The sequence below is a fragment of the Macrobrachium nipponense genome, chromosome 20 (assembly GCF_015104395.2).
Source record: "Macrobrachium nipponense isolate FS-2020 chromosome 20, ASM1510439v2, whole genome shotgun sequence".
Taxonomy (NCBI): Eukaryota; Metazoa; Arthropoda; class Malacostraca; order Decapoda; family Palaemonidae; genus Macrobrachium; species Macrobrachium nipponense.
The window spans coordinates 59,713,217-59,729,037 of record NC_061089.1 but is presented as its reverse complement, the minus strand read 5'-3'; the positions used below and the strand labels follow the sequence as shown (position 1 = coordinate 59,729,037).

Genomic DNA, 15,821 nt, shown 5'->3' with positions numbered 1-15,821 from the left:
TTTGCTCTTTATATGTTTGCAAAATTTTTATAAATGTTTACTGTCCAAACCTCAGTAGGCCACATGATGCTACCACTTTGTGCCTTGTTTCTAATTGTGTTGTATACTATCACCCTTTTTGTTATCCGCGTATTCTCTTACAAATTGTTATTTGTTTTTCATTTTTTAAATCAAACAGTATTTACAAATTGTTTCCAAAACAATGTGAAACAATTTACATGTACAAGACAGTTTCAATAACTAAATTGTGTGTGAAGAAAGTTTTCTGTTATGAATTGGGCTTAATTGAAATTAAACTAATCTTAGCTGTTACAAAAATCTTAGAATATTTTAGTGGGAGAGGAACTAGATTTGGGAAACATTTGCAAGGGATATTTACTTTAATAATTGTCTTTAACATTCAAGTTATCTTTTACAAATAATTTTTTCTTCATATGCTGTTTATAATTTCTTTGAAACTTAAAATAGTAATGTTACTCAGCAAGAAATGAATTTTTTTTTTGAGCTCTGGGTAATAGATATATTTGTGTTGTGCCTGGTCATCAGACCTTCCATAAATCAAATAAAGTCTATTCCAAAATGCCAAATAGATGTTTTTAATATTTGAGAACAGTACTTTTCTTTTCAGCAATATCTTTTTGTACTGCACCAGAATTGTAATCGAACATCATAGTGAACTTCCCTCTGAAGGTGTGTAAATTTATTACAACAGGGTTTTGAATACAATGGATTGTTGTTGATCGTATGATATGGCTGATTTTGAACATGTTCTCCACCCTCTGTACCAGTGGAGTTACATTCCTAAATTTGAGGTTACAAAGTCCCCCTCATATTCCTTGTTAGAAACAAGAAACTTGCCTGTGTATGGCGACCCTTCCATTGTCAGTAGGTGAAGTGCTTTATCTGTAAGGACTTTCTCACTCTCAATGCCATCCTTGATTAGTTGATGCAGAGAACGAACGTAGTCCCAGAACTTATCACCAAGGTTTCTAGGTGTTTCTGTGTATATTTTCAAAGGCCCTCCAAAATGGCACCCCAGGGAAATGGGCGGTTTATTTTCCCAGTATCTTCTCAAGTTAACCAAATGGAAATTCTGAACAGAGTAGGAATCTTTCACCAAGCCATATTCAACTAAGGTGTCTGTCAGTGCCACAGCAACAAGAGCTGAGAAGGCAGAGTTCACAGTGACTTTCTCTTGTCGGCATTTTTGTATAAACTTCAAAGTTACATTCTGACTAAGTACTCTCGCTAAAGTCACAGTTCTCTTTTCTGTTGATGTCTTGTCAGAAATTTGTGTTATGTTTGCCTTTTGATTCTTTTGTACTTCATTTTCCTGAATGAGTCTGTCTCGCAGACAAGAATCAGATTCAATCATTTCTTTCTTTCTCAAAATTAATTTGACTGTTGCATCTTCTGGGAAATATTCACCCAGTGGTTCATCATCATTTATAGGCCTATTAGAAATGATATCGTTCAACATAGAAATGAAGAAACCCATGATGTACATGTTTGTTGTACCATCCACAACACCGTGGTGAAAACCAAAGAACATGAAGTAGCTGTGTTTCAGGTCAGGATCCAGGTCTTCAGGATCTATGTCTGCAATTTTGTCTGGGGAATCCTTCAGAAGACGGGCACAGAACAAAGGGCCTGTTTCTGTGTTGAAGCGAAAAGCGCAGAGGATGCCCCTTACTTCTTCCACTGTCTGACCTTGAAGAACCTGTGTAGTTAGGGATACAATACAGAAAAAGGACAGTAAGTTTTTATTTGCATAGATATTTATGGCTGTTGAAATTCAAGTAGGCAAGAAATTCTTATGCACTGTATCTCCATAAGAAGGGAAACTCTTTCACATATGAAAAGAAATGGAAAATGTATACTTTTTATTCTATGTAGTAACCTTCATCATTTTCAAGCATTCATTTACAAATTTCATATATGTAGTATTCTATTAATCTTGTTCCTGTTGATTTTTCTGTTTGCTAATGTGTGAATTTTTACTGTGAATATGTGTATTCTGAATGATATTGGTTCTCTTCATAATGCATAGCCTTTTCATTCTGGTATAGGTTACTCAATGTCGAATGATGAACAGCTGTCCCAGAAAGCTCTTTTGAGACCAACAAAATGAGGTAAGGTTGAATTTAATGTACTGATGTTGGATATAAAATCCTCAATATCTTATGTAGTTAACCCTTAAACGCCGAAGCGGTAAATAAAAAAATGACTCCCGTGTGCCGGAGGTGTTTGAGAGTGAGCGCGTAAGCGGAAAAAATATTTTTTTTCAAAAAATCACAGCGCGCTTAGTTTTCAAGATTAAGAGTTCATTTTTGGCTCCTTTTTTTGTCATTGCTTGAAGTTTAGTATGCAACCATCAGAAATGAAAAAAATTATCATTATCATATATAAATAATGCGATATATGATAGCGCAAAAACGAAATTTCATATATAATTGTATTCAAATCGCGCTGTGCGCCAAACGGTTAGAGGTAACAAGTTACTTTTTTTTTCGTTGTAATGTGCACTAAATTGCGATCATTTTGATATATAACACATTGTAAACGATAAAAGCAACACAGAGAAAATATTATCACAAAATGATGCATGAATTCGTAGCACGCGGATGTAAAAAAATAAAAAAATAATTTTTAAAAAAAATTCACCATAAATCGAAATATTGTTATGAGACTTGCAATTTGTTTCAAAATGAAGGAAAATGATTGAATATTACGATACTGTAAGAGTTTTAGCTTACAAATGCAGTTTTCGATCATTCGAACGAGTTAAAGTTGACCGAATGTGCGAATTTTTGTTTAAAAAATTTTGTTTTTTTTATATGCAAATAAAAAAAAATGAGAAATGCTACAACCTTCCAATAATTTTTGTTATATTGTGCATGCGCACATTTCATATAATAAACAAAACTCTAAAAAAAAGCGGTAATATGAAAAGGCTTCAAATATTAGGAGAATGTGACCTACGCGTTTCGAGATTTTCGGCCGAGAATCGGCGCGCGGACGGAATAAAAATAGTTTTTTTTCAAATATTCACCATAAATCGAGATATTGTTCTAGAGACTTGCATATGTTTTAAATTGAAAGATAATGATTTGAATATTACTAGACTGTAAGATTTTTATGTTACAAATGCGATTTTTTACCATTTCGGTTGAGTCAAAGTTACCGATCGTAGTTTTTTTTTGTACTTATCGTACTTTATATGCAAATATTTCAAAAAATGATAAATGCTACAACCTTCCAATATTTTTTTGTTATATTGTGCATGTTTTTGCGCACATTTCCATATTATAAACCTTTAAAATAAGCGTAATATGAAAAGGCTCAAATATTAGGAGAATGTGACCTAACGCGTTTTCGGAGATTTTCGGCCGAGAATCGTCGCGCGGAGGGGAAAAAAATAATTTTTTCAAAAATTCACCATAAATCGAGATATTGTTCTAGAGACTTGCAATATGTTTTTAAATGAAGAATAAATGATGAAATATTACTAGACTGTAAGATTTTTTATGTTATAAATGCGTTTTTGACCTTTTAGGTTGAGTCAAAGTTGACCGATCGTAGTTTTTTTAGGTAACTTATCGTACTTTATATGCAAATATTCCAAAAAGTGAGAAAATGCTACAACCATTCCAAGAATTTTTTTGTTATATTGCGACATGTTGTGTTTTTGCGCACAAATTTCCATATATAAACCTTTAAAAAAAGCGTTAATATGAAAAGGCTCAACTAGTTAGGGAAGAATGTGACCTTACGCGTTTCGGAGATTTTTCGGCCGAGAATCGGAACGCCCGGAGGGTAGAGGAAGAAAAGGAAAGAAAGGAAAGGAGGAAAGAAAAGAGGAGCGGAAAAAACGGAAAAAGGTGGGGAAAAAAATATTTTTTTCAAAAATTCACCATAAAGCGAGATATTGGTTCTAGAGGACTTGCAGTTTGTTGTTTAAATTGAAGATAAAACTGATTGGAATATACTAGACTGTAAGAGTTTATGTTAGAAATGCGGTTTTTTGACCTTTTCGGTTGAGTCAAACGTTGACCGATTAGTAGTTTTTTATTTTTTCGTACTTATCGATACTTTGATATGCAAATATTTAAAAAAATGATAAAATGCTAACAAACCTTCCAAAATTTTTTTTTATTAAGTTGTGCATGTATTTGGCGCACATTTCCATATATAAACCTTTTAAAAAAAAGCGTAATATTGAAAAAGGCTCAAATATTAGGAGAATGTGACCTATGCGTTTCGGAGATTTTCGGCCGAGAATCGTCGCGCGGAGGGGAAAAATTTTTTTTTTCAAAAATTCACCATAAATCGAGATATTGTTCTTGAGACTTGCAAATATGTTTTAAAATGGAAGGAAAATTATTGAATATTACAGACTGTAAGATTTTTATTGTTACAAATGCGTGACCTTTTCGGTTGTAGTTTTCAAAGTTGACCGAATCGTAGTTTTTTTCGTACTTATCGTACTTTATATGCAAAATTTCAAAAATTGAGATGCTACAACCTTCAATATTTTGTTGTTATATTGTGGCATGGTTTTGCGCACCTTTGCCAATATATAAACCAAAAAAAGTAATTAGAAAAGGCTCAAATATTAGGGAAGTGACCTAACGCGTTTCGGAGATTTTCGGCCGAGAATCGGTTGCGCGGAGGGGAAAAAAATATTTTTTCCAAAATTCACCATAAAATCGGATATTGTTCAGAGACTTGCAGTTTGTTTTAATTGAAGATAAATTGAATTGAATTTACTAGACTGTAGATTTTAGTTATAAATCGTTTTTTGACCTTTTCGGTTGAGTCAAAGTTTACCGGATCGTAGTGTTTCTTAAATATCGTTTACTTTATATGCAAATATTTCAAAAATGATAAAATGCTACACCTTCAATTCCTTTTGTTATATTGTGCCAAGTATTTGCGCACATTTCCAATATAAAACCTTAAAAAAAAGTAATATGAGGCTCAAATATTAGGAGAATGTGACCTTACGCGTCGGAGATTTCGGCCGAGAAGCGGCGGCGCGGAGGGGAAAAAAAAAAAAAATTTTTGTTTTTTTCAAAAATTCACCCAAAATCGAAGAATTTTACTAGAAGATTGCCAATATTTTTAAAAATGAAGAATTAAATGATTGAAATTACTTTAGACTGTAAGATATATGTTATAAATGCGTTTTTGACCTTTTCGGTTGAGTCAAAGTGACCGATTCGTAGTGTTACTTATCGTACTTTATATGCAAATATTTCAAAAAGATAAAATTGTACCAACCTTCAATATTTTTTGTTGTTTACTGGCATTTGTTTGCGCACATTTCCATATATAAAACCTTTAAAAAAAGCGAATATGAAAAGGCTCCAAATATTAGGAGATGTGACCTAGCGTCGGAGATGTTTTCGGCGGAGAAAAAAATCGGCCGCGCGGAGGGGAAAAAAAATTTTTTCAAAAATTACCATAATCGAGATAGGTGTAGAAAGACTTGCAATATGTTTTAAAATGAAGAATAAATGATTGAATATTACGAATATACTTAGACGTAAGATTTTTATGTTTATAAATGCGGTTTTTTGGACCTTTTCGGTTGAGTCAAAGTTGGACCGATCGTAAAGTTCGTCTAATCCGTATTTATAGCAAATATTTAAAAAATTGAGAAAGTAATACAACCTTCCAATTTTTTGTTATATTGCATGTGCGCACATATCCATATATTTTTAAACCTTTAAAAAAAGCGTAAAATGAAAAGGTCTAAAATTTAGGAGAATGGACCTACGCGTTCGGATGGCCGAGAGCGGTGGGCGGAGGGGGAAAAAAATAGTTTTTTTCAAAAAATTCACCAAATAAATCCGAAGAATTGTTTAGAGACTGCAGTTTGTTTTAAATTGAAGATAAATGATTTGAATATTAACTAGACTGTAAGATTTTTATGTATGCGTTTTTTGACCTCGTTGAGCAAAAAGTTTGACCGGATCGTAGTTTTTTTCGTACTTATAGTTTACTTTATATGCAAATATTTAAAAAATGTAAAGCTACAACCTTCCAAAATTTTTTTGTTATATTGTGCAGTTATTTGCGCCACATTTCCCATATATAAAACCCTTAAAAAAAGCGTAATATGAAAAGGCTAAATTATTAGGAGAATGTGGCCTCGCGTTTCGGGAGAGGCAGAAGCGGCGGCGGGAGGGGAAAAAAATATTTTTTTTTCAAAAATTCCCATAAATCGGATATTCTTCTAGAGGAATTGCCAATAATTGTTTTAAAATGAAGATAAATGATTGAATATTCTAGCCTGTAAAGAATTTATGTTAAATAAATTTGGTTTTTGACCTTTTCGGTTGATTCAAAGGTGACCGATCGTAGTTTTTTTCTACTTTATCGTACTTTATATCAAATATTTCAAAAATGATAAAAATTGGCTACAACCTTCCCAATATTTTTTTGTTTATATTGTGCAATGTGTTTTGCGAACATTTTCCATATATAAACCCTTTAAAAAAAGCGAATATTGGAAAAGGCTCAAAATTAGGAGAATGTGACCTAACCGCGTTTTCGGAGATTTTTCGGCGGAATGGCGCGCGGGGGGAAAAAAATATTTTTTTCAAAAATTTCCCATAAATCGAGATATTGTTTTAGAGACTTGCAATAATTGTTTTAAAATAAGATAAAATGATTGAATATTACGAATATTCCTAGACTGTAAGATTTTTATGTTATAAATGAGTTTTTTGCCTTTTCGGTTTTGAGTCAAAGTTGACGATCGTAGTTTTTCGTACTAATCGTACTTTATATCAAATAGTAAAAAATGAGGAAAATGCTGGACAACCTTCCAATATTTTTTGTATATTGGCCATGTTTTTTGCGCACTATCCAATATAACCCTTTAAAAAAAGCGTAATATGAAAAGGCTCAAATATTAGGAGAAATGTGGACCTACGCGTTCGGAGATTTTCGGCCGAGAAGCGGACGCGGAGGGGAAAAAAATGGTTTTTTTCAAAAATTCACCATAAATCCGAGATATTGTTCTAGAACCTTGCAGTTTGTTTTTAAATTTGAAGAAATAATTGATGAATTTACTAGACTGTAAGAATTTTTTATGTTTATAAATAACGTTTTTTTGACCCTTTTCGGTTGAGAAAGGTTGACCGTTCGTAGTTTTTTTTTTGTACTTATCGTTACTTTATATGCAATATTTAAAAAATGATAAAATGCTCAACCTTCCAAATTTTTTTGTTATATTTTGGCATGTATTTGCGCACATTTCCATATATACAACCTTTAAAAACAAAAACGTAATATGAAAAAGGGCTCAAATATTAGGAGAAAGTTGACCCTATTGCGTTTCGGAGATTTTTCGGCCGAATCGTCGCGCGGAGGGGAAAAATTTTTTTTTTTCAAAAATTCACCATAAATCGAGATATTGTTCTAGAGACTTGCATATGTTGTAAAAATGAAGATAAATGATTGAATATTACTAGACTGTAAGATTTTTTTTATGTTACAAAATGCGTTTTTTGACCTTTTCGGTTGAGTCAAAAGTGACCGATCGTAGTTTTTTTCGTACTTATCGTACTTTATATGCAAAATATTTCAAAAATGAGAAATGCTACAACCTTCAATATTTTTTGTTAATTTGTGCATGTTTTTGCGCATTTCCATATATAAACCTTTAAAAAAAAAGCGTAATATGAAAAGGCTCAAATATTAGAATGTGACCTACGCGTTTCGGAGATTTTCGGCCGAGAAGCGGTCGCGGAGGGGAAAAAAATATTTTTTTTCAAAAATTCACCCATTAAATCGAGATATTCTTCTAAGAGACTTGCAATATGTTTTAAACAAAATGAAGATAAATGATTGAATATACTAGACTGTAAGATATTTATGTTATAAATGCGTTTTTTGACCTTTTCGGTTGAGTCAAAGTTGACCGATCGTAGTTTTTTTTCGTACTTATCGTACTTTATATGCAAATATTTCAAAAATGATAAATGCTACAACCTTCCAATATTTATTGTTATATTGTTGCATGTGTTTTGCGCACATTTCCATATATAAACCTTTAAAAAAAGCGTAATATGAAAAGGCTCAAATATTAGGAGAATGTGACCTACGCGTTTCGGAGATTTCGGCCGAGAATCGGTGCGCGGAGGGGAAAAAAAATATTTTTTTCAAAAAATTCACCATAAATCGAGATATTGGTTTGGTAGAGACTTTGGAAATAGTTTTTTAAATGAAGATAAATGATGAATATTACTAGACTGTAAGATTTTTATGTTATAAATGCGTTTTTTGACTTTTCGTTGAGTCAAGTTGACCGATCGTAGTTTTTTTCGTACTTATCGTACTTTATATGCAAATATTTCAAAATGAGAAATGCTACAACCTTCCAATAGTTTTTTGTTATATTGTGCATGTTTTTGCGCACATTTCCATATATAAAAACTATAAAATAAGCGTAATATGAAAAGGCACAAATATTAGGAGAATGTGACCTACGCGTTTCGGAGATTTTCGGCCGAGAATCGGCGCGCGGAGGGAATAAAAATATTTTTTTCAAATATTCACTATAAATCGAGATATTGTTCTAGAGACTTGCAATTTGTTTTAAAGTGAAGGTAAATGATTGAATATTACTAGACTGTAAGTAATTTGCTTACCCCCCAAAAAAAATTATATATATATATATAATATATATATATATATATGATATATATATATATATATATATATATATATTATATATATATATATATATATATATATATACAATTTTTTTTTATACGTAAAATATATATATTACATTCTTCAATTCTGGTACCAATACATAAATAAAAGGAATGCAGGTGACACTTCTCTTTTCGCATACAATGAAATGTCTTATTATTATTTTATCCATGCCACACCATTCAGATATATAAAAAATTGTAATAAATATAAAACTAAATATAAATAAATGCAGAATACTCACTCGTAATCCTGACTCTTCGTTCTATTCTTGTTTTCTCCCTCCTCCATTGAAGAGTCTTGCATTTTTTTCCACTCGCATGACGAGGTACAGGTGGAGGAGGGAGAACGCGCTCCCTTACTGCTGATGGACCTGGCGGCCCCCCCGTGCGCCCTCCGCTGTCGGTTTAGGGGGCGCGCTCCAATACATGACCTTAGTGTGGTACTTTCGGTCACACTACCTATATCCTGCAAAGAGCAACTTTGCAGAGACGACAGAAGAACCGGGTGTCTCTCCTTCTGCCATTCATATGGCACACCCGGCACCGGTTCTGCCTTCGCCCTTCTAAGGCCTCCAGTATGTGTTCCCTGGCTGCAGCCGACACGCAGGGTCCACTACCCGACGAGAAGCGGTGATGGCGGGGCCGGGCACAAAGCAAGAAGGGGCGTCGTCAGGCAGGGGGCGGCGGCAGCAGGGGCGTCGTCAGCAGGGGCGGGCGGCAGCAGGTGCGTCGTCAGCAGGGGCGTCGTCAGCAGGGGCGGCGGCAGCAGGGGCCGGCGGCAGTCGAGCGAAGTTGGGGGCCCACCTATCTGCCCTTTTCCTCTCTGGGGCAGATCTGCAGCTCGGGGCAGGGGGTCAGTATGGAACGGCCACTCCATCAGGATCGAAGTTGATGAGGGCATTCCCGGCCTACCCGCTAGGAACTGTATGTTGGGTCAACCTCGGAAGATTTGTCAACCGGCGGTACCCACAGTACAGTATGTAGGCATTTGGAGGGCCAACTGAAGGATGTATTTGAGGAGCTTCTGTGTCCACCTTCTGGTTCTCCTGGCGAAGGGATAGTACTGGATGAGCTGATCAAAGAGATCAACTCCTCCCATGTGCCTGTTGTAGTGCCCAATGACAGTAGGCCGCTCGGTACGAAACTCTCCCAAACACAACTCGGCCCTGTCGACCGTGTCTTCTTCGCTGTACGATCTCTTCTTGGATGGGTTCATGACTCGTCGTAATCATGGGGACGAGTCGGACACCCTTCCAACAGATGACAAAGAACAGTGCCCCTCCGCGCCACTCTGTCTCTCCTCTTGCCAGGTGTTGCGGATGACTAGCGAACTCTTGAGGACATTCGGGGCCCCACACGACCAACCGAAGGGTACCACTGACGTGAACACCTGCTTCATACAGTTCCTGGGCCAGGGATATCCGAGTTATAATAATTATCCATAAACAGGTGATATCCCTGGTTACGGAAACGTCCCACAAGGTTGAATACAGTGTCACGCAGCGTGGAGAAGCCCCGGTATACACTGAAAAGTCCACAACGTATCCAGTGTTGGCCTCGGTAATGAGAAAGAATTTCACACCATATTTCTTTGGCTTCTTGGGGTTATACACTTTTATACTAAGACGTCCTTTGTAAGGCATCATCCCCTCATCCAAAGACAGGTTCTTTCCAGGAATCACGAGATTACTACATCGCTCACGGATAATAACCAACACTGTACGCACTAAAATGAGGCGATCACTGTTGATTCCGGGGTAGGCCCTTCGGTGAAGGCGTTGAAGTACTTGTCCAACGCAGGAAAATTATCACGGGACATAACGCCAGGCACATTCGGCATACATAAAAAATAATTTTCTCCTCCAATATTGCCTGACGTCGACAGCAGGTGTCATACCAAAGTAAATGTGGAGCCCCCAAAATGTGCCATGTCAATGAGGTTGCAACCCGCCAGTAATATGACAAGGTCGTCCTCAGCTCATACCTGGCAGTACCGAGCGTAGTCCACCATCTCGTGTACCAGGTATTCCAGCAATTCCCGCATCAGGAAAAGCTGGATGAACCCCAAAACAGTCAGGGTACTGGTACGGTCATCCCAGGGGTTGCCGTGAAGGGGTGCATGTTAGGAGGGGTGGGGTCCTCCGTCCACCCCTCGTCACTCTCCGACGACCGACTTAGGCCCTCACTTTCTGTATCGTCCTCTGCGATAAAACTTGAGCCCGTATCCCCACCCTCCCCCTCCTCCTCAGATTCCCCCTTGTAAGCACTGAACCCACTGAATTCGAGCTCACTTTCGGGATGTGAGCCTCGAACGGACATTGGGGGCAAATATTCATCCTCACTTTCATCGGGACTGATGTCCTCATCACTCGTATGACCATCCGCCATCAAAACTGAGGACTTGCGACATTGTTCCCGATCAAGCTCCGAAAGATATTCGTCTATGTCCCTTGGTTGGAGGCCTCCCCCAAATGCCTACGAATGCCCCTAAGGACGCCCACATGCTTCCTAGGGGTAACCAAAGGCATACGATGTGTTCCCGAAACACTTTCAGCCACACGTGGCCGCACAGAACGGCCTTGAGGCGCGGGGTCATGCTGGGTGCTTGGCCCCTCGCCAGCATCCAGGTCCAAAACTCGCCTTACACGATCCCTTCCGACGGGTAAAACGCGCCTTTCACGGTTCACACGTCGTTGAGACATATCTACGAATGTCCTGTAGCAATACAAATGCTCAAAGTCTCGCACAAGTCCAGAAAAACACGCTTTTCACGAAAGATTGCTCTCGGATGGTGCGCTACTGATGCTGGCTGGAGCTAGAAGAAGGGATATCGCGCATGCGCACCTGGGTCACGCTTCAAAACAAAACAAGGCCTTGATCCGTGAACTCCCAGCATCCCCCAAGGCGCGTGATTCAAAAGTTTTAGGCTGGTAGGCCTATAAGTATTTTTCCGCGAATTTTAAAAAAAACTTTCGTATGTCGACGTAAAATACGTCCAGTCGGCACCCGACAGACAATTTATCTCGACGTAAAATACGTCCAGTCGGCGTTTAAGGGTTAACCAAGCATACACTAATTCTTCTTTGTTTTTCTCCAAGTAGAAGAGATCTAGTTTTGAAGTTTCTGGTTTGGCAATACTGTAATAATTAACAAAAAGAGGTGAATCAAATAATGGTTGTTAGACTGAGACAGAATAAGGACTTAGACTGAAACAGAATAATGATTGTTAGACTGAAATATTAAATGGACTACATTTAGGGAAATTGTATTTACATTAATTGTTTTAATTTCCCAGCTGGCCTAGCAAAACACTAATTCCATTGTGCGACTTATTTAGATGGGAAGTAAACTGTAGTTTCATACGTTCTACCTTGACACATAATGTTTAATCTTTGCTTATCCCTAAACAAACTCAGAAAATTTCTTTGTAATTTTTTAGGTTTTGACAAATTGAATGCCGTTGGCTATTACTAAAGATTGAAAAACTTGGAACTTTGTTATTTTAGAATTCTATATAAAAGGTGAAAAGTTAGTCCGTTGCACTTACCTTGAAGTCAACATTAGGATTGGTGGCTCTCTTTAACCACAAAGTTCCTTTGCGAGGAGCAAGTGCCACTCCGAGATTTGGTACTCTTCTGCAAAAAGCAGTTTGTTATTGTAACTATTATGAACTTAGTTATTACTATTACAACTACTATAGCAAAGAATGCCAACGTTTTCTCCCTTCGTTTTACGCATTTGATTTGTTTTGCATATATAACATGTATATGGAGCGATGGTTGGCAAGGTATTCTTTTCACTTGTTCCCTTCTTTTTGTCTGGATGATGAAAAGAAGTGATTAATTTTCAGAATTAATTCATATATTGATTTAGTATAAGATAAAATAAAATTAACTGTAATGCACTACATAGTGTATTTTATAGAGTTAACCAAGTTCTATCTGATGTGACTTCTACATTGCCAACTCGGTAAGGTATGACTTCTAAAATTAGCAGTAAATGACTTATAATAAATATTTAGCTCTCCAGTTGAGACATTGTAGATTTGAGATGGGGATGAAATGGTACCATGTATTCAGTAATGGTCTGTTTCGCTTGTAGAATTCACTATTGTTAGTGAAATTATCTCTTTGATTGTATGAGTTTTCGTTCTCCTTTGGTAACTTTAAACATGATGACAAGTGTCAAATATATTGGGTTCTTCTTGTAACAAAAGTTTATTAAAATCATTAGTGAATGTGATGAAAAGCATATTTCGTTTTTGGAAATTCTAATAAAATTATGCCTCATTGAGAAATACTGACAGTATGTACTATATCCATTGCCTCATTGAGAATATCTGACAGTACATACTAGTATAACCAAAGTGCTAAAATCTCCATACATCATAAAACAACGTTACTTTTGTTGGGTAAACAGCAGTATTGGCACTTGAGTCCCTACTACTGTGTTTTTATTTAGGAATGCTCTATCATTAATTCTTTGAAGGGTAAACTTTTGGTTCATAAATGCTTTCATGAGATATAGATGACAGAAGTCTACCTTCAGTCTGAAAACAACAGCAGTCATGACTATTGAAGTCATGCTTTGTGGACCAATTAGCTGTTGTGAGATAAAATTAAAGAGACTCACTTACTGTTAATGTTTGGTAACTGAACTGAGTGAATTACATTATTCTTTAAAAGAGGCGATGAATTGCATTAGGAAACCCAACAATCTGCATACAGGAAAGCTGAAAAATGTTAACCATAACTTTTAACTATAAAGATTTTGACCCAGTTGGTTTTTTAATACTTAGCTTTAATCAGTAACCCATTTCCTAAGCATTTTGGTGAAGGCATCAAAACATATTTATGTAAATAAAAGTTTATTGGGAGTTGAAAGTGAAGAACTTTCCATGAGGTAGCTATATTAGATAGAGAACCACTCTTGCTTGCTGTTAACTCTACTTCCATCTTTGGAATACATATATATGTGGAGATTTCAGCTAAGTGCTTGGTATATTCAAACCACTTTCCTACATGCTAGATAGAGGGATAAATTGTGAAGGACAAACTGTTGGTCTGATGAGCAGTTCTTGAAGGTAGCGCAGTCCATGCAAGGTTAAATGGAAATGTCAAATGGTAAGAATCTCCCTTTCTCAGCTGGGCCAGCCTTAGGTTGCTGTAGGTTCGCCTTTTATTTACCTCTTCATAGATGTATGGGAATTTTACAAACCACTGACAGTAGGATTGATTCCTGGTGAGGATAAAATCCCTCACCATTTCTCCAAAATTCAAGCTTTCCCTCTTCAGCTGTAAAGGGTCTAATTCTTTTGTTCAAAGGAAAGCTTGTTGCTAATTCAGTTGTTTCAGTAGAGTCGCATTCTCCATTTCTTTCTTGATGGGAACCTAGATTTAACCCTACCGAGAGCTGCAAAATTCTTCTGTTTTTTGGTTTTATTATTATCTGTGAGAATTTTATTCTCGAATTTTAGCCTTATCTTTGTACCTGTTGATGACAGTCAGTTGTGATTTATGCATCTTAGTGCCTCACTGGTATTAAGAGAGTGAGGGCATAGTATAGGATATATGCAATATCTGAACGAATATTTAAAACACATTCTGGTAAAAATAGGATAATAAAAGTATCTCTGATAATTTTCAAATAACTAAGTGGAACTACATATATTGACTACAGTACAGTGAACCCCTTGTATTTGCGGGGATGCATTCCAGACAACGCCCCCCCCCCCCCCCCCCCCCCCCCCCCCCCCCCCCCCCCCCCCCCTGAATAGCTTAAATCCTTAAATACTTAAAATCCCTCTAAAAATGCGTAGAACTGACTAGATATTTTGATGGTTCAGACACAAGAAAGCCCCTCTAAAATGCTTATAGTACCTGAATATTTCAATAGTTTGATCACAAACAGGGCATTTAGTGATGAAATTGATATGAAAATACATTATTTAGCGAATAGGTATTTCTCTGTAGAAAATACCTTGAATAGGCGAATTATGGTTGGAAATATTTTACATAGAGAAACCCGCGAATAGCCGATTCCATGAATCTTGAGAACACAAGTACGGGGGTTTCACTACGTACTTGACAAAGCCTGTCTTAACTGTATTCTTTACTGCATGATGACTATATGCTAAGGTTTGTTTGCTGCTGGAGGATTCTACCCAAAAGTACCTAATTCTCTTTAATGTTATGGTTACTCACCTTTTGCTATGAGGCCTAGTCGTTGTATATATTTGGCTAGTTGGAATGTTGATCAGTAAATCTTAACCAGGGGTAGTGATGTCAGTGCACCTCATGTGGTGCACTGTAGGCATTACATAAGGGTTTCAGTGTCTCTTCGGCCCCTAGCTGCAACGCCTCTCGTTCCTTTTAGTGTACCTATGTTTATATGCACTTTTTTTTTTATCGTACTCTTCCACCCTCTCCTAACATTTGTTTCATAGTGCAACTGCTTGGTTTTCTTCCTGTTACACCTTTCAGACCTTTCTTCTCTCAATTTTCTTTTTAGCACTGAATGACCTCATAGGTCCCAGTGCTTGGTCTTTGGCCAAAATTCTATATTACATAGACCAATTTTGGTATGATGAAGCATATCTGATCCTAAGTTGCTAGAAGAGGCTGCCTAATTTTATGCTATAATCTATACTACACAGGACAAGAATTACCGCTTATATTCAATTAAAAAGGTTAAATGAAGGGAATTAGGTTTGCAAAGCATGGTATGGCAGGTAATCATAAAATAAAAAATAATTAGTGAAATTTTAATACTTACCTGTAGAGGTGGATGACTGCTCTCTTGACATGTTCCTCCTGGAGTGGAGCTTTGCTCTTAAGGGCGAGTTGGTACCATATTAGAAATTGTCCGTGTTTGTGGCGGTTATCCATCATTTGCTCCCGTATAGAGGCCGTTCTCAGCCATTGGCCGTTGAAGTAATTGTTATCGTTTGGTCTGGAATGAAAGCAACTTTAGATCGGCTGTTTGCAAAAAATGGCTTTGCTTTTACGGTGTTCACATGCCTTCAGATAATTGCATTGCTATCTGTTAAATTGTGAAATTATCCGACTTCTTGTTCTTGTTTTCTTACCT

General features: G+C 36.6%; 1 protein-coding gene across 2 annotated transcripts in view; it reads right to left on the bottom strand.

Annotated features, from left to right (window-relative positions):
* Positions 1 to 792: 792 nt before the first annotated feature.
* LOC135226401 (uncharacterized) overlaps positions 793 to 15,821 on the bottom strand; it is a 35,347-nt gene continuing 20,318 nt past the window's right edge. For both annotated transcript variants that reach the window (XM_064265907.1, XM_064265896.1), the window contains exons 2-4: positions 15,507 to 15,683; positions 12,280 to 12,367; positions 793 to 1,720 (exon numbers count right to left, since the gene is read on the bottom strand). In XM_064265907.1, coding sequence (XP_064121977.1) covers positions 794 to 1,720; positions 12,280 to 12,367; positions 15,507 to 15,683 — 1,192 coding nt within the window. In that variant the 3' untranslated portion in view covers position 793. The remainder of the gene's footprint in view (positions 1,721 to 12,279; positions 12,368 to 15,506; positions 15,684 to 15,821) is intronic.